The sequence below is a fragment of the Schistocerca serialis genome, chromosome 10 (genome assembly GCF_023864345.2).
Source record: "Schistocerca serialis cubense isolate TAMUIC-IGC-003099 chromosome 10, iqSchSeri2.2, whole genome shotgun sequence".
NCBI lineage: Eukaryota > Metazoa > Arthropoda > Insecta > Orthoptera > Acrididae > Schistocerca > Schistocerca serialis.
Window position 1 is genome coordinate 146,324,448 of NC_064647.1, and position 27,584 is coordinate 146,352,031.

General features: G+C 42.9%; 1 protein-coding gene across 1 annotated transcript in view; it reads left to right on the plus strand.

Moving 5' to 3' along the window:
* Window positions 1–27,584, plus strand: part of LOC126424621 (luciferin sulfotransferase-like) — an 85,647-nt gene that overhangs the window by 52,061 nt on the left and 6,002 nt on the right. Inside the window, exons 5-6 of the mRNA XM_050087358.1 lie at window positions 4,162–4,282; window positions 19,597–19,691. Coding sequence (XP_049943315.1) covers window positions 4,162–4,282; window positions 19,597–19,691 — 216 coding nt within the window. The remainder of the gene's footprint in view (window positions 1–4,161; window positions 4,283–19,596; window positions 19,692–27,584) is intronic.

The window sequence follows — 27,584 nt, forward strand, 5'->3', positions numbered from 1 at the left end:
TCTGGTGGATGAAAGTTAGAACTACGTAGTCGACTGAACCGGCTTCAGACCATCTGTCACTGTGCACGCATGAGTCATTCTCCTGACATACGGCCTCTAGAGAGGAGCGATATATGGCGCCACGCCTCAATGCTTTCAAGAAGAATTTTAACCCCAAACTGGAGACTTTCCTTTTTTTTCCGTCATTGATTCTTAGATGTATAGACTAAACAGCAGAGGTGAAAGGCTACATCTGCGTAAGCTTGACTTGTTACACGGTCAAATAAACTTCTGTGTAGACTACTGATGCGACAGTATGCAAGGGAACTACAGGGATTCGGAGAGCAGCTGTTTATAACCAATAACTGCGCAGTTAGAAATCACCACATTGGTACCGGGTCATTTCTCTTCCTCCATTACTTGCTGAACAACTATCACTTTCTGCATAGGTTTCGCATTAACAGTCCTTGTCTCACAACCGCAAGTCAATACTGCTAATGTACAGTAAATGTAAACTTCGACTTTTATGAGGAGCAATTATAAAGTTTTAATTATCATCTCAGAAAAATAAAGTTATGCATTTATTTGTCTGTTGATTGCAAGTAAAGGTGTGAAATCTTGGCACGTGCACCGCTAGGGGAGCCAAAACAAATGGCGAAGAACTCACGCAAAATAACGTGGGACCACTGCGCGGTATCACGTTCTCGTCTTGTATCCAGCCCTCTGTTCCGAGAGGGCGGGCGCCTCAGCTGGTTCCCGCCTGTCGACCTGTACACCTTGGGTGTTCCCGTTGTTCTGTCATTATTACGCAGAACGCCGTCAGAGTCTTTGTCCATTGTAGGTGCAGAGAACATTCTCACAAGCTGGCATGTGTGGTTATATGCAATGTCATTCAGTTTATGTTGGAAGAGGCAAGTGAGCAAGCAGGTCTCTCATAAAAAAGTATGCTGGAGAGGGTTGCGTGAATCGGTTGCTGTTCCATAGGAGGATAAAGAAGAGGATAAAGAAGGACAGGGGAAAACATAGCTACACGTACTCCCCGGGGCTTCACCACTGCGGGAAAGACTAGAAAGAAGAAGAAAAAAATTAAATATTTAGGTAATAATAATTTCATGTATGTTAACGGACAGGTGCAACTCTTTAGATTACACATTACTTCGGCTACTTGTGGGTCTCTTATCTATCCCAGTTACCCAACGAGGGAAAGAGGACCTAGGTTTAGTGTGGAATCCGAACGATGCGTTGTTCCTGGTAATTTTTTACATCACTGACAGGTGAAGGTTGGAATTAAAGGCACATTGAAAATTTTCGTCATCCGACTGGGATTCAGTGCTGTGCTGCAGCTGTTTCAGGCCAGACTGGACGACTTCTTTAGGGGTCTCGGTTAGTCAGACAGTTGAAACATATCTGCTGCTGCCGAAAACGAATTGCCCCTGAACACTCACTTCTTTCAGTGGCCTGTTCCATTTGTTTTGGGTGCTCTAGCGGCGTTGTGCGTTACTGTGACGCCGAGTTTCGATGTGCACCACGACTGTAGATGTGTACCTGCAAACAAATAGATAATTAATCATGCAGCTTTATTTTTCCGAAATGATGATCACAACATTATGAATACGCATCCAACTCTTCTGAATATATTTCTTTTACTAAGAATAGTTTTTGTGATTTCTATTCTGAATTCCCTTCTAAACTGGTTAAATCTACCGAAAGTGGAGCTGTAATATTGATCTATACAGCCCTTCATTGTATTAACATGAGCTGAATAAAAGTCACGTTTCGAAGGACGTTACGTAAAAATTTGGCTGAAACAGACTCAGAAGCTTTCACAGAATATTTAACTTGACTGATAACTTTTTACTCATTACTCCATTTCATAATTTCAGGCACGCCTTTGGTAGAGTTGTCTGTCTGTACACAGCTCTGGAATTTCCACGTGTGCTACTTTGCACCGAGATTAATTTCTTTCTGTTCAAACACCAATATCTCTATTCTCCTCTCCATTCTTCATTTCTGGAATGGCTCCATACACGCCATCCTACATTACTTCTGGAATGTCATTTTTCTGTTATGAATTACCCACATTTCTGATTTAAAGAAATTATTGAACGTTTGTATGATTTTTCCCCTGCTTTATACTGTAGTTATTTTTCGAGTCGTAAGTTATTTTAATTTTGAAATCTAATGTCTATCCAACTTAAGTTTATCTTTCGTCATCTTCATAATGGTTTTGTTTTCAATAGTTTATGTAATAAACTATCCATTATCTCTTATCATATCTTCAGTGGGTAGTTAAACTGATGATAAGTTACCGAAAATTATACATATATTTTACCTTTATAGTCTACCATATGCAAATGTAAAAATTATCAAGATTATATAACCGAAAAAATAAAATTCAAATAGTACCTTTGTAGGAGCTATTGTGGTAACACGCAATACATTACTATGCTATATTGCAGTATCTAGCCTTTGTAAGAATATATAAAGAAGGTGAGAAAATAATGAACAAAATTTACAGGTATTGAAATATCAGAGTACATAATTTTTATTACAACAGTAAAAATATAAATTTTCAAATGTTCAAATGTGTGTGAAATCTTATGGGACTTAACTGCTAAGGTCATCAGTCCCTAAGCTTACTCACCACTTAACCTAAATTATCCTAAGGACAAACACACACACCCATGCCCGAGGGAGGACTCGAACCTCCGCCGGGACCAGCTGCACAGTCCATGACCGCAGCTCCGTAGACCGCTCGGCTAATCCCGCGCGGCATATAAATGTTATAATAAAGTATGAAATACGATAATGAAAGATTATAGAGTATTTAGAAATGTAAAAATTGATGAAAATAAGTAAAATGTTACAACATAGCTTAAAATATTACAGTAAAATACAGTATGTTAATTAGTTTAGTTAATGTGCAAAAGAATTAGAAGCGACGTTGTCCAGATGCTAAACCACTCTCAGCACTTCCTATAATGCGAAAATTAATAAACGTAAAACAAATGATCACTGAAAAATGAACGACTGGAAAACGTCGAATCCTTTGCCTAACTAGGGAGTAAAATTACATCGGATGGTAAATCAAAAGGGCATATTGCAACCTGAATCCATCAGACAAAAGCTGATTTTAACTAGAGAAGAAACCTTTTCACGTCTTGTTGTACAGACAAATATCTAAGGAAAGACCACATAAAGACGTTTGTTTGGAGTCTGCGGCTGTACGGAAGTGAAGCGTGGACACTCGCAGAAACAGAAAAACATAAAATAATAGCCTTAGAGATGTGGCGCCACCGCGTAATGCTCAAGGTTTCCTGGATAGGGAAGGTACGAAACGATGAGGCGCTCCAGAGAGTAGAGGAAGAGAAGCCTTCTCTCATGAAGCCCATCAGGCACAGCAGGTACACTGAGACTTGATGGCTTCATTAAAAGTATTATTGAAGGGACAGTAGAAAGGAAGAACACAAAAGGCAGGCTGAGGGTAGAATACATCAAACGAATCATAGAGGATACCAGATGCACCGCCTACACCTATACCGCTCTCAACAGGACGGCTGAAGACAGAAATGATGACGAACTGCTGCTAACGAACCTGAGGACCGAAGACCTGAGAAGAAGAAGAAGATTGATTTGATGCAGCTCTCTCTACGCTAGTGTGTCCTGTGCAAGTCTCTTCAATCTCTGCATAACTAGTGCAACCTACAATCTTTACCTCCTCTCCCTCCCCCCCACCCCACACACATTCACACCCACGCACACATTCTCTCTCTCTCTCTCTCTCTCTCTCTCTCTCTCTCTCTCTCTCTCTCACACACACACACACACACACACACACACACACACACATACACACACCTCTATATAACTGACTATTCTTTGCTGCCTCAGGATGTTCTATCAACGGATCGTCTCTTTTACTCAAGTTGTACCATACTTTTATTTTCTCCCCATTTCGAAACAGTACATCTTCCTTAGTTAACTAATGTATCCCGCTGAACGTTACGTGGGTGGTTCAACAAATATTTAACGTATTCAGTGAAGAACAAATGATGAAAAATTGGTGGTTTATACAGTACCATTATTAGAACATCGTGTGTTAAAAATGAGCATTGATCATTTCAGGTTAGTCGTTTCTCCATTAGAAATGTATTGCCACGGTCGTGTTTTGGAATGTTCCAGATCATATACGTGACTCGAAACGTGAAGGATGTGATCGTGTCCTACCTCAACCACCACCAGCTGTGGGTCGGCTGCTCTCTCACGGCTGATGAATTTGCAGAGTGCTTCATGGAAAACATACGTAAGTGAATGTTTTCGTTGTTCGTCAGTGAATCCCTCATCCTTTAAAAAGTCTAACTCCCATCCATGAAAGAGCTTCAAATGTCTAATCACAAATGAATTGAAGTGTTAAATATTTAAGGTTAACCCTTTCAGAACGTCTGGCTACAACTGTGTACATTAACGTGTTAAATATTTGAAGTTAGCCATGTAAGCAACGAAAAGTTTGAAATTACGTTTAAAGTTTGTTGGAAGTCGCTGACTTCGTTCATCCTCAAATACTGGATGAACCTACACTGTGGGTAATTTCCGCGCCATGAGTTGCGCTGCCTCAAGAGATATAGACAGGTCCTAATTTTAATAATTGTGTTGCCAGTCGGAGTCGCCGAGCGGTTCTAGGCGCTACAGTCTGGAACCGCGCGACCGCTACGGTATCAGGTTCGAATCCTGTCTCGGGCATGGATGTGTGTGACGTCCTTAGGTTACTTAGGTTTAAGTAGTTGTAAGTTCTAGGGGACTGATGACCTTAGAAGTCCCATAGGGCTCAGAGCCATTTTTAATAACTGTGTTATTATATTAAACCTTTAACATAATATTATACCTCTTAATGAGTAGAGTATGACAAATTTATAAACTTGGCCTTCCAAAATGCCTTCACAAATGAAGACGATGTAAATATTCTAGAATTCGAATCAAAAACAGCTGCTAACATGAGTAACGTAGAAGTAAATATCCTCGGAGCAGTGAAGCAACTTGAATCACTTAATAAGTCTTCTGGTCCAGACTGTATACCTATTAGGTTCCTTTCGGAGTATGCTGATGCAATAGCTCCATACTTAACACTCATATACAACCGTTCCCTCGACGAAAGATCCGTGCCCAAAGAATGGAAACTTGCGCAGATCACACCAATATTCAAGAAAGGTAGTATCAGTAATCCGCTAAATTACACGCCCATATCATCAATGTCGAAAACAGAAGTGATTTCTGGCGTTTCTCAAGGTAGTGTTACAGGCCCTTTGCTGTTCCTTATCTATATAAACAATTTGGGAGACAATATGAGCAGCTCTCTTAGTTTGTTAGCAGGTGACGCTGTCATTTATCGACTAATAAAGTAATCATAAGATCAAAACAAATTGCAAAAAGATTCAGAAAAGATATCTGTATGATGCGAAAATTAGCAATTGACCATAAATTGTACCTAAGTGATGTTTTCGCTGTACGTCAGTGAATCCCTCATCATTTAAAAAGTCGAACTCCCATCCACGAAAGAGCTTCAAATGTCTAATCACAAATGAATTGAAGTGTTAAATATTTAAAGTTAACCCTTTCAGAACGTATTGCTACAGCTGTGTACATTAACTTTGACTGTGGCTTAGCAGCAAAAGGAGTATTTTTCCCGTTCGAAAACTGAGGCACACATTTGTGAATGTCCACCATTTGCATCATTCGCAATTGCTGCCAGCTGTTGGACGTCACTATGAAAATATCAGCAGTGCCCAGCGGGCGCGTGACCACCAGATTACACGGACTTGCTTGGTTTCCTATATTCTACTGCATAACTGAATACTGTTACCGTTATTTTTCATGGTAATTATTGAGCGATCATTTTACTGTTTGCTACAATAGAGTACATTTTGTAATTAGTTATTTTAGTCCATAAAAATGAAATTTAGTGTACAAAGTATGTTTTGAAAACGGGTAAACATCTTTTTATTAACCTTAAATCTAAAATCATTTTAAAAAATCACCCAGAACCATTACCACATAAAGGAAAATTTTCTTTTCTCCAGAAAAAATTTAGGTCTGAAAGGGTTAAGCATGTAAGCAAGAAAAAGTTTGAAATTACGTTTGAAGTTTGTTGGAACTCGCTGAGTTCGCTCATCCTGAAACACTGGATGAACATACAGTCTGGGTAATTTCCGCGCCATGAGTTAGTTACCCTGCCTCAAGAGACGTACACAGTTTCTAAGTTTAATAATTGCCTAATTGTATTAAACTGTTAACATACCATTATACCTCGTAATGAGTAGAGTATGACAAAGTTATAAATTTGGTCAATAATTATATGAAATATGGAAAAATTTGAAATTTGTTGCCCTTGGAAACTGTTAGGCAATTTGCAGCTGGAACCGTGCGCCATTGACCATGAGCAGGGTCTGCCATTTCGTAAGACAGGTGAGCAGTACTTGAAGAAACTGTTGGCACAGGCAAAGATAATACTGTTTACCACTGTTTAGCAGGGATGTCGCATGGGTGGGTGTGTACAGATGAAAATATTAATAGAGTGCAGTGAGCGTGACAACACCATGGGAGAGTCGTGAAATGCTTTGAAAGCAATGAATCGTCTACATACAGGGTGTTTCAAAAATGACCAGTATATTTGAAACGGCAATAAAAACTAAACGAGCAGCGATAGAAATAAACCGTTTTGTTGCAATATGCTTGGGACAACAGTACATTTTCAGGCGGACAAACTTTCGAAATTACAGTAGTTACAAATTTCAACAACAGATGGCGCTGCAAGTGATGTGAAAGATATAGAAGACAACGCAGTCTGTGGGTGCGCCATTCTGTACGTCGTCTTTCTGCTGTAAGCGTGTGCTGTTCACAACGTGCAAGTGTGCTGTAGACAACATGGTTTATTCCTTAGAACAGAGGATTTTTCTGGTGTTGGAATTCCACCGCCTAGAACACAGTGTTGTTGCAACAAGACGAAGTTTTCAACGGAGGTTTAATGTAACCAAAGGACCGAAAAGCGATACAATAAAGGATCTGTTTGAAAAATTTCAACGGACTGGGAACGTGACGGATGAACGTGCTGGAAAGGTAGGGCGAATGCGTACGGCAACCACAGAGGGCAACGTGCAGCTAGTGCAGCAGGTGATTCAACAGCGGCCTCGGGTTTCCGTTCGCCGTGTTGCAGCTGCGGTCCAAATGACGCCAACGTCCACGTATCGTCTCATGCGCCAGAGTTTACACCTCTATCCATACAAAATTCAAACGCGGCAACCCCTCAGTGCCGCTACCATTGCTGCACGAGAGACATTCGCTAACGATATAGTGCACAGGATTGATGACGGCGATATGCATGTGGGCAGCATTTGGTTTACTGACGAAGCTTATTTTTACCTGGACGGCTTCGTCGATAAACAGAACTGGCGCATATGGGGAACCGGAAAGCCCCATGTTGCAGTCCCATCGTCCCTGCATCCTCAAAAAGTACTGGTCTGGGCCGCCATTTCCTCCAAAGGAATCATTGGCCCATTTTTCAGATCCGAAACGATTACTGCATCACGCTATCTGGACATTCTTCGTGAATTTGTGGCGGTACAAACTGTCTTAGACGACACTGCGAACACCTCGTGGTTTATGCAAGATGGTGCCCGGCCACATCGCACGGCCGACGTCTTTAATTTCCCGAATGAATATTTCGATGATCGTGTGATTGCCTTGGGCTATCCGAAACATACAGGAGGCGGCATGGATTGGCCTCTCTATTCGCCAGACATGAACCCCTGTGACTTCTTTCTGTGGGGACACTTGAAAGACCAGGTGTACCGCCAGAATCCAGAAACAATTGAACAGCTGAAGCAGTACATCTCATCTGCAGGTGAAGCCATTCCGCCAGACACGTTGTCAAAGGTTTCGGGTAATTTCATTCAGAGACTACGCCATATTATTGCTACGCATGGTGGATATGTGGAAAATATCGTACTATAGAGTTTCCCAGACCGCAGCGCCATCTGTTGTTGACTATTGTAACTACTGTAATTTCGAAAGTTTTTCTGCCTGAAAATGTACTGTTGTCCCAAGCATATTGCAACAGACGGTGTATTTCTATCGCTGCTCGTTTAGTTTTTATTACCGTTTCAAATATACCGGTCATTTTTGAAACACCCTGTACCTCTCAATGCGTGTGGGCTTACAAGGAAACATCACCAATTTGACCTCATATGTTAAGGAGAAAAAATTGCAGTTATGTTTTTCTTTGAATCCCAACAATATGAAAAAAAATAATTTTAAAATTTTTCACAAAATCGACCTTCACAATCATAGAAGAAGAAATCAGGAAAAAGGGAGCGGTCGGTTGTTTTAAGAAGGTGGTTGTACTTTGGAGTACAATGTTACTAAATTTCACAAAATTAAAAATCATTCTCTCATAAATCAACGAATAGAAGAAGAAATTGGTAAACGGTAAACAATCAGTTGTTTTAAGGAGATGGTTTCACTTTGGAGCCACTAGGATATACAGTTTTCAATCACCATCTTTTCATGTAATACATTTGAAAAGAAATTCGCATATCTTGAAAATTCCGTGAATTCATAATGCCTAAAATGAAGTATAGTCCTATACAACAAGCAAGAAGAGGCCTAAAATTTCATAAATTTTGTATCAAAACTACATACTGCCCCAGTGCTTTCATTTCGATACTACTCACAATAGCGGAGGTACAAACTCAAATTCACATTACAGTAACTTCAGATATACTTAGTTTCACAGTCAGTGATCCCCTCAACATGGCCTCTGTAAAAAAACTGTCCGAATCTTCTACAACTGCATAGCACAATTGCCGCGGCGACTTGCTGCGAACACTGTAAGTGACTGCTGCAATGCAGTACATTTGTAGAAGTACCTCAGTGTACCACCAGATGTCTCTGTCTTGCAGTGGCATTGGTGGTTTCATGCTAAATGCAATGGTACGTTAAAAAAAGTGATAAAATAGTGGTTTCGGGCAGGAAGTTCCGACACTCAGATGGTTTGCCATTCGGTCCGCCCCCCTGCAGCCACCTAATGCCCAAGCACGAAGTACTGAACGGATGAGCAACGACCATAGCTTTCCTATTCGTGGGGTGATGAAGGTCAGGAAAGAGGAGGTGGAAGATGGATACATATGTCCAAAATGTTTTAAAATCTTGTTCGAGACCAGTGTTATCCTACGCGAAAAACAGGAAGTTATATGAGAACATAATACAACCTCTGACAATAAAGTTCGGTGAATCAAGTCAGAACGGTCGATTAGGCAACACTGGCGACTCACAACGTTGCACCTGCGTAGCGGCCGGTGTTGACAGCCTGCCCCCACAGTAGTTCAGTCGAGCATCGAGTGTGTTCCGTGTTGACCTGTTAGACCTTGTTTAGTGCATTGGTTCTGAACTGTGGACAGGACAATGAATGAGCAAAGGATCAATTTAAAGTTTTGGTTTAAGTTTGGTAAGACACCGAAAGAAACGCACGCAATGCTGGTGCGTGTTTATGGAGATCAAGCACTGCCCATGAAGTGTGTGTGCTAGTGGTTCTCCCGTTTTCGAGGAGGCCTGGAAAGTGTTTCTGACAATCCCCGTAGCGGACCACCGGCGACCGTCGTCAGTGACGAAAACATTGAGAAAGTGAGGACATTAATCACGAACGACCATTGATAAACTGTGCGCATGATAGCGGATGAACTGCAGATGAACCGTGAATCCGTGCGACAAATCCTTACCCAGGAATTAGGTAAGTGGAAAACTTTTTGTCGTCTTGTGTCATATCACTTGACTGACGATCAGAAGCAGGCACGTTTATAGGCTTCACAGGAATTTGTCGAAACAGTGGATGCGACACCCAATTTCTTGGACCATATTGTCACTGAAGATGAAACCTGGTGTCTCCAGTACGAACCTGAGTCGAAATGGCAAAGCATGGAATGGCGATCTCCGACACCACAGCGTCAGAAAAAGGCCAGAGCCGAAAAATCACGCATCAAAACGATGCTCATCACCTTTTTAGATAGTCAAGGCATTATCCACAAGGAATTTCTACCTGAGGGAACGACGTTGAACGCCGCACGGTACATTGAAATGTGACCTGTTTCATGCAATATCTATGGAGGATACGGCCCCAGTACGCACAACAAAGTTCCGTTTTTTTTTTTTTTTTCACGACAACCCTCGCCCACGTCCAGCTAATATCGTCAAACAGTTCCTGGCAAAAAAGGCTGTGGTGCAACTTGAACATCCACCATACTCGCCGGATCTCAATCCTCCAGACTTCTTCATATTCCCTCGACTTAGACTCGGTTTAATTTGACGATATTCCTGACATCCAACGAAACGTGACGCGGCTTTTGACGCCATCCAAAAGGAAGATTTCGTGCAAATTTCAGGACACGTGCCGCAGAGCTCAGCGGTGCATAGTTATGAGAGGTGACTATTTCGAAGGACAGTAAGGTAACTGTAGTTCATAGTTCATCTACGTTAACTTTACAAGACTACTCACCGAACTTTGTCAGAGGTTGTATATCAACCTTACGCACATATACGTTCAATATTACTTTAACAGTATTCTCGTATTGACATTCTGCAGCTATAAATACGCCACAAAATCGAAATGAATATATCCAACCAACTGAAGAATAATTATGAAATGAAATATATGATTTTGGATTTAGTACTTAATGATGCCGACCACTCTGAAGAATAGCACATCTGCTATAAATGTGCTTCACTTTAAGAGTAGGAGCTTGAAAATCACACCGCATGACAGCGATGTTAATAATTAAACAACGCGACGCTACTTCCTTAATGGCATCCTCAGTCGATTCCTTTCATCAACACAGCATTTGTGAATCGCAGTATAAAAATGTTCAAAGCAAGGGAATTTCTGACAGCAGCTGCAGGTTAGAAACCGCGCACTTTGACAAAATGGAGAAAGCATTTTACCGAAGTCAGAATAGTATTTCAGTAATCTCTTACTCACGCCACGGTACAGCACTTCGCACTTCAACAATTGGCGGCTGCGTTGAGGTGGGGCGGGTGACAAACAACCAGTACGCGCGAATGTTCAAAAGCTGAAAATTCAGAAAGTTATTGCTGCCTCCTCTCAAATTTTCACTCAGGGTTGTTCACTGGGTCGGAGATTTGGTTTAAATTGGTTCAAATGGCTCTGAGCACTATGGGACTTAATTGCTGAGGTCATCAGTTCCCTATAACTTAGAACTACTTAAACCTAACTAACCTAAGGACATCACACACGTCTATGCCCGAGGCAGGATTCGAACCTGCTACCGTAGCGGTAGCGCGGTTCCAGACTGTAGCGCCTAGAACCGCTCGGCCACTCTGGCCGGTTGGCAGATTTGGCTACTTCGGTTTTTTTCCCTTAAAATATGAGGTCAAGTTTGTGATTTTTCCTTGTTAGATTCAAGGGGATCGTCGAATGAAATATGAAGTGTGTTCAAAAAGTAAGGCGACTCTATATTTCTATGAAAAAAAATATTTATTTATTCATCAATATTCACACTAATCCTCAGATACAACGTTTCTTCCAATCCTCGAAGCACTTCTCATAAGCACTTTTTGGTACAGCCTTGAGTTTTTCCAGAGATGCAGTTCTTATTTCCCCAGTCATTGAAAATATTTCTCCTTGCATAGGTCTCTTCAGTTTTGGGAACAGGAAAAAGTTGCTGGGGGCCAAATCCGGTGAATACGTTGGCTGAGGCATGATTGTCCTGTTGTTTTTGGCCAAAAATTCTCTCACAAGCGACAATTAATGAGCAGGTGCATTTTCGTGATGCAAAAGCCATGAATTGTTTTTGCACAACTCCAAACGTTTTTTGCGTATTGCCTCTCGCAAGCGGAGCATAAAATCAAGGTAATACTCCCTACTGACCGTGCAAGCTTGAGGCAAAAATTCATGATGCACTACGCCACGGTAACTGAAAAAAGTAAAACTTGGCGAGCTTTTTTCGGTCTTGGCTCTCCGGGATGCTTCCTTTGGGACAATTGGGCTTTGGTTTCAACGTCAGAACCGTAAAACTATGTCCCGTCACCAGTTATGACCCTTTTGAGCAAATCAAGATCATCACTGACGTCATTCAAGAGCTCCTGAGCGATGCTCATGCGACGGTTCTTCTGATCAAAGAAGTTTTGGAACAAACTTAGCTGAAACACGTCTCACGCCCAAAATATTCGAAAAAATTGCATGACACAAGCCGACCGATATGCCAACATTGTCAGCAACTTCTCTTACAGTAACTTTCCAAAACAGTTTGCTTCACAGCTTCGACGTTATCCTCTGTTGTTGATATGCTGGGACGTCCAGAGTGAGGTTCGTCATTGGCAACTTCTCGGCCATCTTGAAAGATCTTGTACCACTTGCAAACTTTTTTTTTTTTTAACTTAGTGAAGACTCACCGTATGCCATTGTCAACATTTCAAGTGTTGTAGAGCACTTGATTCCATTCTTCACACAAAATTTGAGGCAAATTCTTTATTCCATTTTTTATAATCATCGAAAATAGCCGAGCACACTAAAACAAGTCTAACCTTACTATCTGTCAAAAACAAGTATGGTGCACACTTAAAACTGTGAACATATGTTTGGGACATGTGTACCACCATAACAAAAAAACCAATATTCGAATGTACGCTGCCTGCGCAATTTGAAAAGTGACCTTATTTTTTGAATAGCCCTCTTAATGACACTCTGCTGTGAAAAGTAATTGAAATTACGGCAGTTAGTTCGAAAGAGCACATCTTTGTTAATTTTTTGTCATCAAACTCTGTAGTAGGGTAATACACAAAACCGTGTTGCCCCACACCGTCTGCAGCAACATATCAGGATCGCTTGACATTCTGTCACAGGCTGGTTCAAAATGGTTCAAATGGCTCTGAGCACTATGGGACTTAACTACTGAGGTCATCAGTCCCCTAGAACTTAGAACTTCTTAAACCTAAATGGCTCTGAGCACTATGGGACTTAACTACTGAGGTCATCAGTACCCTAGAACTTAGAACTTCTTAAACCTAACTAACCTAAGGACATCACACACATCCATGCCCGAGGCAGGATTCGAACCTGCGACCGTAGCGGTCACGCGGTTCCAAACTGACGCGCTTAGAACCGCACGGCCACACCGGCCGGCGTCACAGACTGGTTGCCTACATTCACCGTCATGAGGCCATCCAGTGTGTGAGGGTTTCTGTGACGACGCTCTGCAAGCTTCATCTGGTCCTACACTTGCTCAGTCAGGTTCATGTCAGCCGATATACAGGGCACCCCATCTCGTTCACGCCTTAGTGTTTAGGAGGTGCGTTACCATCTTAAAAGATGAACCCATCGCCGAAATGTTGACTGCAGGGCTGGACAACAGGTTGGAGGATTCTGTCTCACTACTGCTCATCCTTCAAATCTCCTTAGATAGCGATTAGAGATGCCTCGCACCCACGCATTGTAACAGTCCCTCACCCTTCGCTGATGAACCAGTGGGGACTGCATGCCCGACACGTGCTCTGCCTCCATAGTCTTCAACCTTGATGACTGAGTGTCCGAGGAACCTGCATTAGCCAGTAATCTGATGCCTTTCATTCAGGTCCTATACAGTATACAATATGTACAACAACCAAGAGGGAATAATAAGAGTGGACGATCAAGAACGAAGTGCTCGTATTAAGAAGGGTGTAAGACAAGGCTGTAGCCTTTCGCCCCTACTCTTCAATCTGTACATCGAGGAAGCAATGATGGAAATAAAAGAAAGGTTCAGGAGTGGAATTAAAATACAAGGTGAAAGGATATCAATGATACGATTCGCTGACGACATTGCTATCCTGAGTGAAAGTGAAGAAGAATTAAATGATCTGCTGAACGGAATGAACAGTCTAATGAGTACACAGTATGGCTTGAGAGTAAATCGGAGAAAGACGAAGGTAATGAGAAGTAGTAGAAATGAGAGCAGCGAGAAACATAACATCAGGAGTGAAGTTAAGGAATTCTGCTACCTAGGCAGTAAAATAACCAATGACGGACGGAGCAAGGAGGACATCAAAAGCAGACTCGCTATGGCGAAGAAGGCATTTCTGGCCAAGAGAAGTCTACTAATATCAAATACCGGCCTTAATTTGAGGAAGAAATTTCTGGGGATGTACGTCTGGAGTACAGCATTGTATGGTAGTGAAACATGGACTGTGGGAAAACCGGAACAGAAGAGAATCGAAGGATTTGAGATGTGGTGCTATAGACGAATGTTGAAAATTAGGTGGACTGATAAAGTAAGAAATGAGGAGGTGCTACGCAGAATCGGAGAGGAAAGGAATATGTGGAAATCACTGATAAGGAGAAGGGATAGGATGATAGGACATCTGCTAAGACATGAGGGAATGACTTCCATGGTACTAGAGGGAGCTGTAGAGGGCAAAAACTGCAGAAACTGCAGAGGAAGACAGAGATTGGAATATGTCAAGCAAATAATTGAGAACGTAGGTTGCAAGTGCTACTCTGAGATGAAGAGGTTAGCACAGGAAAGGAATTCGTGGCGGGCCGCATCAAACCAATCAGTAGACTGATGACCAAAAAAAAAAAAAAAAAAAAAAAAAAAAAAAAAAAAAAAAAAAAAAATTCCAAGGAATGAGGGTTAGGGCTTAACGTACTGTCGAGGTCGAGGTCGAGGTCCTGATTGTTTCAGGGATGGGGAAGGAAATAGTCGTGCCCTTCCAAAAGAACCATCCCAGAATTTGCCTAGAGTGATTTAGGGAAGTTACGGAAAACACAAATCAGGATGGCCGGACTGTGGGTTTGAGCCGTCGTCCTCCCGAATGCCAGTCCTGTGTGCTAACCACTGCACCACCTCGCTCAGTACAGGTTCCACTCCAGTTGCTACTTTGCCCATCTTCGTCACGCACCATTGTTGAGGCGTTTGTACTGTTGTTCGTAATGGATGTTTAGAGCAGAGCTCTGCACCCGCTTTGCCCTCTACTTCTTGAGAGCGCACACTTGCTGCATGCGGGGCAACAGATGATTGCCACTGCCACATGCCTAAGGAAAGATGGGCTCTACACAGCTTCGTCAAAACAAAGTGGCACTTACTGGGCCCGGCAAGCTTTGGAATGCAAACAGAATTGAATTTCGTTTTGGCTGTCGATTTTCCATGTTTTCAATGCTATATACCTGAGATTCACGAACTGTTACCAAACTGACTGAATATGACTGCATACAACGCAAGTTAAAGTGACAATCGAATAACAAATGTTACTGAAGGTGTTCCACTCAGCGATTGAACTGTAGTGAAGTAACACTCGCGTTCAGTCTGCAATTAAAATATCGCTGACATTGACACTTACTTTGGACAGAACAAATGGAAAAGATTTAAGTTGAGGAACGTGTCGGCTGATTATAATTGTCAGCTTGGCTTACAACTAACAAAAAAACTTCAATCCAGCTACATGGTAGACTCTCGTGAATAAATCGAGCAAATGAAATAGTATCACTCGTTACAGAAAATAATCTTAATTGCGCTGACCGTAAAGAGGAAGAAAGTGGAAGGTATAGTGGTAAAGGAAGCCCACTGCGCATGCACACACTGCATATTCCCAGCCTGTGTGCCAGTGATAATGGACGCATCACATATAAGTGGCCAAGGACAGCGGTTACTCACCTGCGTCATTAAGCAAGGCAGCATCGGTCAATTCAGCTGGCTACTCCCAGTTATGGCAGCCATTCTTGCCATAACGTGACAGTACGAGCGCGATCTAAACTTGAGATGGCTACCCAAACATCCTGACAGGGTTACCAGTGTGCAGAAGCCACTTTGTCCCAATCACGACTGGGGACATACTGCAATCCCATAAAATTCACTTTGATTCCCGTTCCATAGGTGGCTGTACCTAGCGGGTTCCTGTGCTCAGTGAAGTATTCCAAAGGACGTTTACGTTAAAGAAACAACAAACTACGCAAGTGACGTTGGTGGTGCAAACTGTTTTTTTTTTTTTTTTTTTTTTTTTTGTGGTTTATGACATTTTGTGTCTGCTGTAGGGGTGGTGGTGAATAGTGAGTCTGAGCGAGAGTCGAAAGCCACTCTGTGACAGTACAAGCTTACTTTCCGACAGTTCAAATTAGTAGCTCAGTTCCACTGACAGGTGCTGGAAGGCGGGGACTGACCAATGAACCTCGGCGGCAATTCCACAGTGCAGGCATGGCGCGCCCTAGCGTCATAAACATCGTTGGTTGGTGGCCGAGCTACTTCAAGGACTTCCGTGGCAAAGTAGCATTGCAAAGCTGATTCTGAGGTAGGCCACAGCTGTGGCAAGTGAAGGGACCATAGATATCCAGAGAGGAAATTGCAGTTCAGCGTCTGGGTGGTGACGACTGGTGCTCCCGGATGGCGAGTGGCTCGATGTCTAGGAGGGTCTCAGTTCGACGCTTGGTGCAGCAAGGCCGTGTCTGGACCCCACTGCCAGGTGGCCCTGAGTGTATGATGGTGGAGCTGTACTGACCTCGTGGCAGAAGACGACGCTGTGACGGGCGACGACTCAGTGATTTACTGATTCACTGACCTGCCTGAGCGGATGACAAGTATTTATACGTACCAGAACAGGTTAGTTGTGGTCTTGCTGCCGTAGATATCATGTATGCCGTGTGCTGAAATGCCCCTGGTTTCAGTAACCAGCAGGCCAGTGACTGACAGGTAGGCAGTGGCACGCAGCAGCTGCCATGACGTAGTGCAGCTGTAGCGTATTGCAGTATCTGTGCGTCTTAGAGCAATGAACCCACTTGCATAATTGATGGTGATGTAGTGGGTAGACGACTTGGCTCCAGAACTGAACGTCGCTGGTTTAATCTCCGATAGGCGCGGGCACATTTCCTCGTTCCACTCCCTATTGGACGACTCCAAAATCATTCAGCCTGCTATCAGATGAGTACTGGGGGTCTCTCCCAGGAGTGAAAGGTGGCTACCCTAGTGCTGTGGCGAAGAAAGGCAGTGCCATACATGCAGTCAGGCCAACAGCCTGGTCACAAGCTTGTGCCACAAACTTATAGCTTTTAAATAGTCATCAATGAGTAATAAGGTCATTTAGGATGAGAGCAAAGAGTCATCTTTTGGAAATGAATGCGGTATCATAAATCGATACCTCCCATGCCAGTGTCTCACAATTGGCAATGGAAACGCACAATTCTGACAGATGTCAACGGTGGGCATGCGGTGACGCAGTGGATCCAATGATGCATGCCCACTGAGCCCCACCTTCGGCAGCTCCTACCATGAGCGGCCTGTGGCGCCGCGATATAGGATGGCCGGCGGCAGCTACACGGCCCAGTCTGTCGCAGTCTTCCATAGTCTGAGCCAGTCTTTGACAGTCCACTCATGCTTTAGTAGCGGAGAGCCTCCGTTTGCATGATGGTTTTGTACACTACAGGCCATTAAAATTGGTGCACCACGAAGATGACCTCCTACAGACGCGAAATTTAACCGACAGGAAGAAGATGCTGTGGTATGCAAATGATTAGCTTTTCAGAGGATTCACACAAGGTTGGCTCCAATGGCGACACCTACAACGTGCTGACATGAGGAAAGTTTCCAACCGATTTCTCATACACAAACAGCAGTTGACCGGCGTTGCCAGGTGAAACGTTGTTGTGATGCCCCGTGTAAGGAGAAGAAATGCGTACCATCACGTTTCCGACTGTGATAAAGGTCAGATCATAGCCTATCGCGATTGCGGTTTATCGTATCGCGACATTGCTGCTCGCGTTGGTCGGGATCCAATGTCTGTTAGCAGAATATGGAGTCGGTGGGTTCAGGAGGGTAATACGGAACGCCGTGCTGGATCCCAACGGCCTCGTATCGTTAGCAGTCGAGATGACAGGCATCTTATCCGCATGGCTGTACCGGATCGTGCAGCCACGTCTCGATCCCTGAGTCAACAGATGGGGACGTTTGCAAGACAACAACCATCTGCACGAACAGTTTGACGACGTTTGCTGCAGCATGGACTATCAGCTCGGAGACGATGGCTGCGGTTACCCTTGACGCTGCATCACAGATAGGAGCGCCTGCGATGGTGTACTCAACGACGAACCTAGGTGCACGAATGGCAAAACATGTTTTCGGATAAATCCAGGTTCTGTTTACAGCATCATGATGGTCTGCAATACTTACTTCTTACAAATATTTTATTAGCACACGGTCTTTCAGCAACATGCTGAGATTGTCAGGTGCAATTACAGTTATTATCACATTGTAATTAATTTGTAAAAGTAACTGCAAATTCATCTGACGATGGCATTATGCTGCCGAAACGCGTCATGCTAATAAAATATTAGTAAGAAGTGACTGTTGTAGTATACATTATTTCATAAAAATCTTACAATAGAGTCGCAGCTAGTAAATAACATCCATATAAGATGGATAAATTCAAGTGCGTGCGGGACTAAGTCATACTCGGTCGTCTCCCTACACCTTTTGCTCGCTTCGGAAGACCCATCTATTTATGGCACTTGTGGCGTACGCATTATGGAGAGTCATCTTTCAATACAGTGTGTTTTGAATTCACACGAGTGGGCAGCAGCAGATTTAGGTGGGGATTTGCCATCCATTTTAACAGTTGACGGGGTCTGTGTGGTCCGTATTTCTCAGTTTTGCGAATTTTCCAACCTTCACCCTAAGCTCTTAGATTGGAGTGTTCCACAGTGGCTGGCTCATTCATCCTTTATTAGTCTAGCGATCAGGCACCCACGATTCTGTGCCTTTTTATGTCTTTCATTGTGTTTTTTTTCTCTTTTAATTCATTATTTCAGACTTGACGATTGTACTGATTTGAGCGTGTATGTGTGCGTGTGTGTGTGTATGTGTGTGTGTGTGTGTATGTGAGAGAGAGAGGGGGGGGAGAGGGAAAGAGACAGAGAGGGGAAGGGAGAGAGGGAGGGGAGAGAGGCGATGGGGAGAGAGGGGTTGGGGGGTGCGAGGGGGAAGGGGGAGAAGGGGGAAGGTTAGGTTAGTGTTTAACGTCCCGTCGACAACGAGGTCATTAGAGATGGAGCGCAAGCTCGGGTTAGGGAAGGATTGGGAAGGAAATCGGCCGTGCCCTTTCAATGGAACCATCCCAGCATTTGCCTGAAACGATTTAGGGAAATCACGGAAAACCTAAATCAGGATGGCTGGAGACGGGATTGAACCGTCGTCCTCCCGAATGCGAGTCCAGTGTGTTACCACCGCGCCACCCCGCTCGGTTTGGGGGGGGGGGGGGGGAAGGGCGGAGGGGGAGGGAGAAGGGGGAAAGGGATGTTACAGATGTCTAATAACCATACTCGTCTCAAAGACCTTCAGACCATGATGTCATGCACGCAACAGCATCATTTTCATCGTCATCGTCATGTAACTTGAAATAAGTATTCTATAATTCTCTCACCACTTGTCACAGCTGCTCTAATTTTTGAGTGTCAGAAGCATTGTTAGTAATTTAGTAACAAGGAAAGATATAAAGAAATTCGTTTCAACCCAATGCAGCTAATTATGCTAGAAACGCTGTTTTTTAACAACCAAACGGGAAAAATCTTATTTTATTTATATATTTATTTATTTGCAGCAAAGTACACCCCATTCTGGGACCACGTCCTCGCTTTCTGGAAGTTGAGGAATGAACCGAACGTACTCGTCTGCAGCTTTGAGGAGATGAAGGCGGTAAGTATTTCTTATATTGAACATAAGATTAGTCAAGGTAAGACATGAGCATCAATGTGTTTCACAGATGTCGGCTGCTTTTGGGACCCGTGTCGCTCTTAGATATGACGCAGGTTAAAAAGACTGCGACAAAAGCTTTTTTTTGACAGTTCATTATTAACATAAAATCGAAGTTTCTCGTGACGACATCCTTACATAAAACAACTTTGGTTTATTTGTCGCACCAAGTCTGGTTTTCGACAAAACCGTCCATTGCCCTCGTAAGGAAAAAAATGAATGTCGTTGCTGCTGTTGTTTGACCATTTACAGTCCACGAGTCTATGGGAGATTGGTCGATATACGTCATCATTGCGTCACACTGCCAAGCTGTGTGCTGGTGCTCTCGTAGGAACGTAAAAGTTCGGCGCATTTCCTTGTGTCTTCTCCGCGTAGCACTAATAAGCGGACCACACCTACTCATTATACCCGGTATCCTCCGAATCAATGGTAAGTGCACGGCTTGGCCAGAAACAGGGTGACGGAAATTAATAAAATTATTTGTATATGCTGTATGTAAATGGATGTAACTAATAAATATTCACTCTTAGAGTTTTTTTTAATTAATAAAATGTTAATCAGGCCACCCAGATCCTGTTACTGTATCTTAGGAATCTTTCAATATGATAATTAATTTGTCAGAAATAAATTTAACTCAAAAGAATGATTATATGAAAAGAGGAAAATTTTTAATTAGGAAAGGGCAGGGCACGGCCTACGACGGAAGTCGTAGCTCCAGATGACCCAGCGATTAGAAGAAAGTAGCATTTTTTCTGCGGGTCGTGCGAGGTATGTTCTATTTACACTACTGGCCATTAAAATTGCTACAGACGCGAAATTTACCCGACAGGAAGAAGATGCTGTGACATGCAAATGATTAGCTTTTCAAAGCATTCACACAAGGTTGGCGCCGGTGGCGACACCTAAAACGTGCTGACATAAGGAAAGTTTCCAACCGATTTCTCATACACAAACAGCAGTTAACCGGCGTTGCCTGGTAAAACGTTGTTGTGATGCCTCGTGTGTGGAGGAGAAATGCGTACCATCACGTTTCCGACTTTAACCCTAGGATGCACGGTGCCGAAAACACACATGAATGCATATGCAGGGCCTCCAAGGCCCTGCCCTTATTAAAAATTTTCCTCTTTTCATGTAATCATTCTTTTGAGTTAAATTTATTTCTGACAAATTAATTATCATATTGAAAGATTCCTAAGATACAGTAACAGGATCTGGTGGGCCTGATTAACATTTTATTAATTTAAAAAACTCTAAGAGTGAATATTTATTAGTTACATCCATTTACACACAACACATACAAATAATTTTATTAATTCACATATAAGTTGCAGTTTACATTTTATAACATTTATTAGAACCAATTTCTTCAATCAAAACATACTCATTTTTCACAATATTGTGTATATAGGCCATATTTCGACAAAAAGTTATTATTCATTGATCATATAAAATTGCATTTTTCTTAGTTTTCAAATGTGACAAACAAGAAGCACAAAGAACGCCACTATGTTCCTCACAAATGTTGGTTTTACACTCAATGCATGTCATAGCACTTCTCCTGTGTTTATTATATGGACAATAATTGCATCTTCTTCTTTTTCCTGAAACATGTAATTGGTTCGGCAATATCTTTTTGAACACCACATCTTTGCATGGCATCAACGGTTTTCTTTGGAAGATTAGGGATCTGAATACGAAGTTCCATTAGTGGTCTTACCATTTCCTCTGCTAAATCTCTTAGGAACAAACGCCTTTTATCACTTCTTCCACTATAGTATGTCAGATGTTGGGCGGAAAATAAAATTTCACTGTTCATTGCTGCGACGTCCATCATATTCATCCATAATGCAAATGGCCATCTTCTTGTTTGTCTCTTGCAACTGTAATAACGAATTTTCTGGTCCATTTGATCTACTCCACCCTTCGTAGAGTTATAGAACTTTATTATATCTGGTTTCTTTTTTGCATGAGTTTCATCAATGTTTCTGTCGTGGTGCATTCTGCTAATGAGAACTACAGACTTTTTTTCTTTTTGGGAACATAACTCACCATTGTAATGTCACCTCTAAATGCAAACAAAGAGGAATGAATCGCTCTTGAGGAAGATGGTTTCATCTTATTAGGAATTTCTGGTTTATTTTGTTTGATTGTTCCTGTTGTGGGTTGGCAGGAGAGCCAACACCGTGTTAATAGAGGAAGCCGAAAGGCACGCGTTTTAGCTCACGCAGGCTGGCGTGAGGTCTGGAACAGGACAAGGAAATTAGAATTTAGAAAAACGGACGTAGCTGGTGGAATACTTAACTTTAATCCGTAATTGGTGAACGTCGGTCTGACGGTACATGCATCACAATATTAATAGCAAATGATAATGGCGCCTTGCTAGGTCGTAGCAAATGACGTAGCTGAAGGCTATGTTAAACTGTCGTCTCGGCAAATGAGAGCGTAATTTGTCAGTGAACCATCGCTAGCAAAGTCGGCTGTACAACTGGTGCGAGTGCTAGGAAGTCTCTCTAGACCTACCGTGTGGCGGCGCTCGGTCTGCAATCACTGATAGTGGCGACACGCGGGTCCGACGTATACTAACGGACCGCGGCCGATTTAAAGGCTACCACGTAGCAAGTGTGGTGTCTGGCGGTGACAACACAGTTCCCACCACTGTAATTTGCTTCTGAAGCATCTCTTCTGCCAGGTGCACACTAGTGAAGAAACTGTCAACAGTAATATTTTTTGATGATCCTTCAATGCTTTTAGCAAGATCTTTCACAACATTCAATCCAAGATTTTTCCGAATAGGTTCATGGGGCTTCCAGTGTAAACAATTCCGTCTAAAGCATGTGCAGATGTAGCATCACATAACCAAAATATTTTTGTGCCATACTTGGCAGGTTTAGAGGGCATACACTGGGTGAAGCTGCATCTTCCACGGAATGGGACTAGCTGTTCGTCAACTGTGAACGAGCCATTGCGATTCATTCTATTTCTACACTTGTCAAGAAATAGTTCCCATACATAGCGAACAGCAAGTTTTCTCATCTGTAGATCAAGCTTCACGGGTACGCCTGTCATCAAATCTAATCATTCTCCTTATATCCTCGAATCTGTTTACTGACATGGTGGCCTTATATGTAGGATTTGCCTTTTCATCCAAGAATAATTCTCCAGTAGGGACATCCCAACTCTTCTCAACACCAGAAAGCAGTAATAGACCAAGAAAACCCTCCATTTCAGCAAGCGAAACATTTTTCCACGTTTTACCACGTAAAGCAGCCACTCTTCTGCCTTCAATATTTGTGCTGTTGATGATTTCCTCTAGTATTTCCTTGGAGATGAAATAGTCCACAGGCATCCTTAAGTTTACAGGTTTTCAAACCACGGGCTGGACCAGGTGCCGTCTTTACGATATTATGGACAGGCGTACGAAAAGTTGCAGAAGGATCTAATGTCCAAAACGTTCCATTCCGACTAATGCATGTATGGTCTTCTATACCTTTTTGCGGTGGTTCTTCATTTTCTGACTCTGATGAAGTAATATTATCGGAAGGACTGTCATCTGCCTCAATATTCACAGCTGCAGGTTCATTGGCTGATTCTTCACTACTTGCATCTTCAAAAATATTTCCTTCCTCGCAAGAATCATCTTCTTCAAACCACTGAGCCACCAAACTTTCAAAATTAGCTGCATTTGCACGTACTGACTCTCTTGCTTTGCGTGTCGAAGCCATAGCAAAAGGCGTGTCCCTCGAACAGTAGCTTGTGCTGTAGTGGACTGACCAGACAGCCAATCCACTAGGACGGGTAGCCGAAAGGCACGCGTTTAAGCTCACTCAGGCTGGCGTGAGGTCTGGAAAATGACAAGGAATTATAGTAGCCAAAAATAGTACATAGCTTCTGGAATACTTAACTTTAATTCATAATTGGAGAACATAGGTCTGACGGTACAGACTTTATAAGATAACCAGCAAAAGATAATTGGCGCCTTGCTAGGTCGTAGCAATTGACGTAGCTGAAGGCTATGCTAACTATAGTCTCGGCAAATGAGAGAGTAATTGTCAGTGAACCATGGCTAGCAACGTCGGCTGTACAACTGGGGCGAGTGCCAGGACGTCTCTCTAGACCTGCCGTGTGGTGGCGCTCGGTCTGCTATCACTGACAGTGGCGACACGCGGGTCCGACGTATACTAATGGACCGCGGCCGATTTAAAGTGCTACCACCTAGCAAGTGTGGTGTCTGGCGGTGACACCACATGTGCAGCACTAAACGAGTCATACTCGTAACAGTATGGGTCTTGCAGCAACAAACAAACTACAGTAACAATGAGGCTGACAAGAGCAGCACAGGATAACAATACCATGCAATAATAAAACATTTGATAGCAAAAAGATCAATAGTACACCGACATTGCCGATGTGTGAAAGTAATGTGTATTATTTTTTAGTTATACTATTACTATACAGCTACTCCTGCTGTTGGCACTCCGGTTGCTGGAAATACCACTATAGTTTTTGTTGGATTAATAACTCCTCCCAAACAAATGTTGAAGACAATATAGGCTAAAGAACATTTATAAATGTGTGAGGGCTTCTGAAGCCCTGCTTATGCATTCACGGTGTATGGGTAAACGTATTGAATTATACAAAAAACTTAAAAAGTTATCTCGTTCAGACGTGACAGGAGGAATGTCACAGTGTTAGTGAAAGAGTACTGGAAAGCAGTTTGAAATCAAACAAAAAATTACAGAATTTTTAAAAAAATGAAGACATACAAGGGCCTCGGAGGCCCTGTATATGCATCCTAGGGTTAATAAAGGTCGGATTATAGCCTACCGCGATTGCGGTTTATCGTATCGCAACATTGATGCTCGCGATGGTCGAGATCCAATGACTGTTAGCAGAATATGGAATCGCTGGGTTCAGGAGGGTAATACGAAACGCCGTGCTGGATCCCAACGCCCTCGTATCACTAGCAGTCGAGATGACAGGCATCTTATCCGCATGGCTGTAACGGATCGTGCAGCCACGTCTCGATCCCTGAGTCAACAGATGGGGACGTTTGTAGGACAACAACCATCTGCACGAACAGTTGACGACGTTTGCAGCAGCATGGACTATCAGCTCGGAGACCATGGCTGCGGTTACTCTTGACGCTGAATCACACACAGGAGCGCCTGCGATGGTGTACTCAACGACGAACCTGGGTTCACGCAAAACGTCATTTTTTCGGATGAATCCATGTTCCGTCTACAGCATCATGATGGTCACATCCGTGTTTGGCGACATCACGGTGAACGCACATTGGAAGCGTGTATTCGTCATCGCCATACTGGCGTATCACCCTGCGTGATGGTATGGGGTGCCATTGGTGTCACGTCTCTTGTTCGCATTGACGGCACTTTGAACAGTGGATGTTACATTTCAGATTTGTTACGACCCGTGACTCTACCCTTCATTCGATTCCTGTGAAACCCTACATTTGAGCAGGATAATGCATGACCGCATGTTGCAGGTCCTCTACGCGCCTTTCTGGATACAGAAAATGTTGGACTGCTGCCCTGGCCAGCACATTCTCCAGATCTCTCACCAATTGTAAACGTCTGGTCAATGGTGGCCGAGCAACTGGCTCGTCACAATACGCCAGTCACTACTCTTGATGAACTATGGTACCGTGTTGAAGCTGCATGGGCAGCTGTACCTGTACACGCCATCCAAGCTCTGTTTGACTCAATGTCCAGGCGCATCAAGGCCGTTATTACGGCCAGACGTGGTTGTTCTGGGTAATGATTTCAGGACCTATGCACCCAAATTGCGTGAAAATGTAATCACATGTCAGGTCTAGTATAATCTATCTGTCAAATGAATACCCGTTTATCATCTGCATTTCTTTTTGGTGTAGCAATTTTAATGGCCAGAAGTGTATGTCAGCGGTTGGAGAAGCGAAGTGGTAATCCGAGGGTCGTGGGGAGGCCCTTTGCTGGCAACTGATTTATTTTAAAATTTCGTATCACTTACACTGCAAATAAACCGAAATGCACAATGTGTTGTATTTTTAATATTTTCTTAAAAGGCATGAAAAAGAAAGACAAAGGACATTTAGGGATAGCAAACAAATTTCCACGAAGGGATTGTACCTGTTGCATCCAACAGGATTCTGAAAATATCTTACCAAGAAGGGATCGTAGTTAAAGCCTACGGGACTTCGTATTCTATTATTTTGTTTTTGCCCTTCGATCAGCGTTACGCTTGCTTAGGTGCAGACTATGCAATGTGAGAGAAACTTTGATGACTGTAAACCAAGTTTGTTTTTCTATAGCAACTTTAAAACGTACCTGTAATTGTAAAAATATAGCGTTTATAACGTGTTCAAGACACCGAGAAAAATACTGCGAGCCTGATTTACGATGAGTATTACCTCAGATTAGGCAATGAGACACTTAAAGTAGTAGATGAGTTTTGCTTTTTGGGCAGCAAAATATCTCATGATGGCTGAAGTAGAGATGATATGAAAAGTAGACGTGCAATAGCAACAAAAGCGTTTCTGAAGAAGAGAAATTTGTTAACGTCAAGTATAAATTTAAGTGTCAGGAAGTCTTTTCTTCGGACGATGAAGAGTTTGGACAAGAAGAGAATAGAAATTTTTGAAATGTGGTGCTACAGAAGATTAGATGCGTAGTTCACGTAATTAATGAGGGAATACTGAATAGAATTGAGGACCAAAGAAATTTGTGTCACAACCTGACTGGAAGAAGGGATTGGTTGGTAGGACACATTCTGCGACATCAAGGAATCGTAAATTTATTATTGGAGGGATGTGTGGGGGCTAAAATTCAATGAAACATCATCAATATGGGCTTTCGTACCCGAAGGCCTACTCATCTACCCTTGATGACTGCACGACACAAAGCTTTACACCTCGTCTGGACCCGTCAACACCGAGATTGGACTGTTGATGACTGGAAACATGCTGCTTGGTCAGATGAGTCTCGTTTCAAATTGTATCGAGCGGATGGATTTGTACGGGTATAGGGACAACCTCATGAATCCATGGATACTGCATGTCAGCAGGGGACTATTCAAGCTGGTGGAGGCTCTGTAATAGTGTGTGTGTGGGGGGGAGAGAGGGGGGAGGTGTGCAGTTATATGGGACCTCTGATCCGTGTAGATATGACTGTGACGCGTGGTACGTACGTCAGCATCTGTCTGATCACCTGTTTCCATTCATGTCCATTGTGCATTCCGACGGACTTGAGCAATTCCAGTAGGACAATGTGACACCTCGCGCGTCTATAATAGCTACAGAATGGCTCCAGGAACATTCATCATAGTTTAAACACTTCCGCTGTCCACCAAATTCCCCAGACATGAACGTTATTGAGCATATCTGGGATTCCTTGCAATGTGATGTTCAGAAGAGATCTCCACCCTTGGTATTCTTACGGATTTACGGACAGCCCTGCGGGATTCATGTTGTCAGTTCCCTCCAGCACTACTTCAGACTTTAGCCGAATCCATGCCAAGTCAAGCTGCTGCAGTTCTGCGTGCTCGCGGGGGCCCTACATGATATTAGGCAGGTGTGCCAGTTTCTTTGGCTCTTCAGTGCACATTGGTGCCTCTTTTTCCAAATAAATGTTCCTTGTATCTGACACTGTAATTCTTTTACAGTGTCAGGTTACAGGATTTAGAATTAAATTATGATTACAATTACAAGATTTAGTGGACACCACTGAAGCTAACGGAAAAATTATGGAATGAAAATTAACACAAAGAAAACAAAAATATTGGCACTAGGAGGAAATAAAGAAAAAAATTATGCTGAATGGAAAAATATTAGAACAGGTGCAA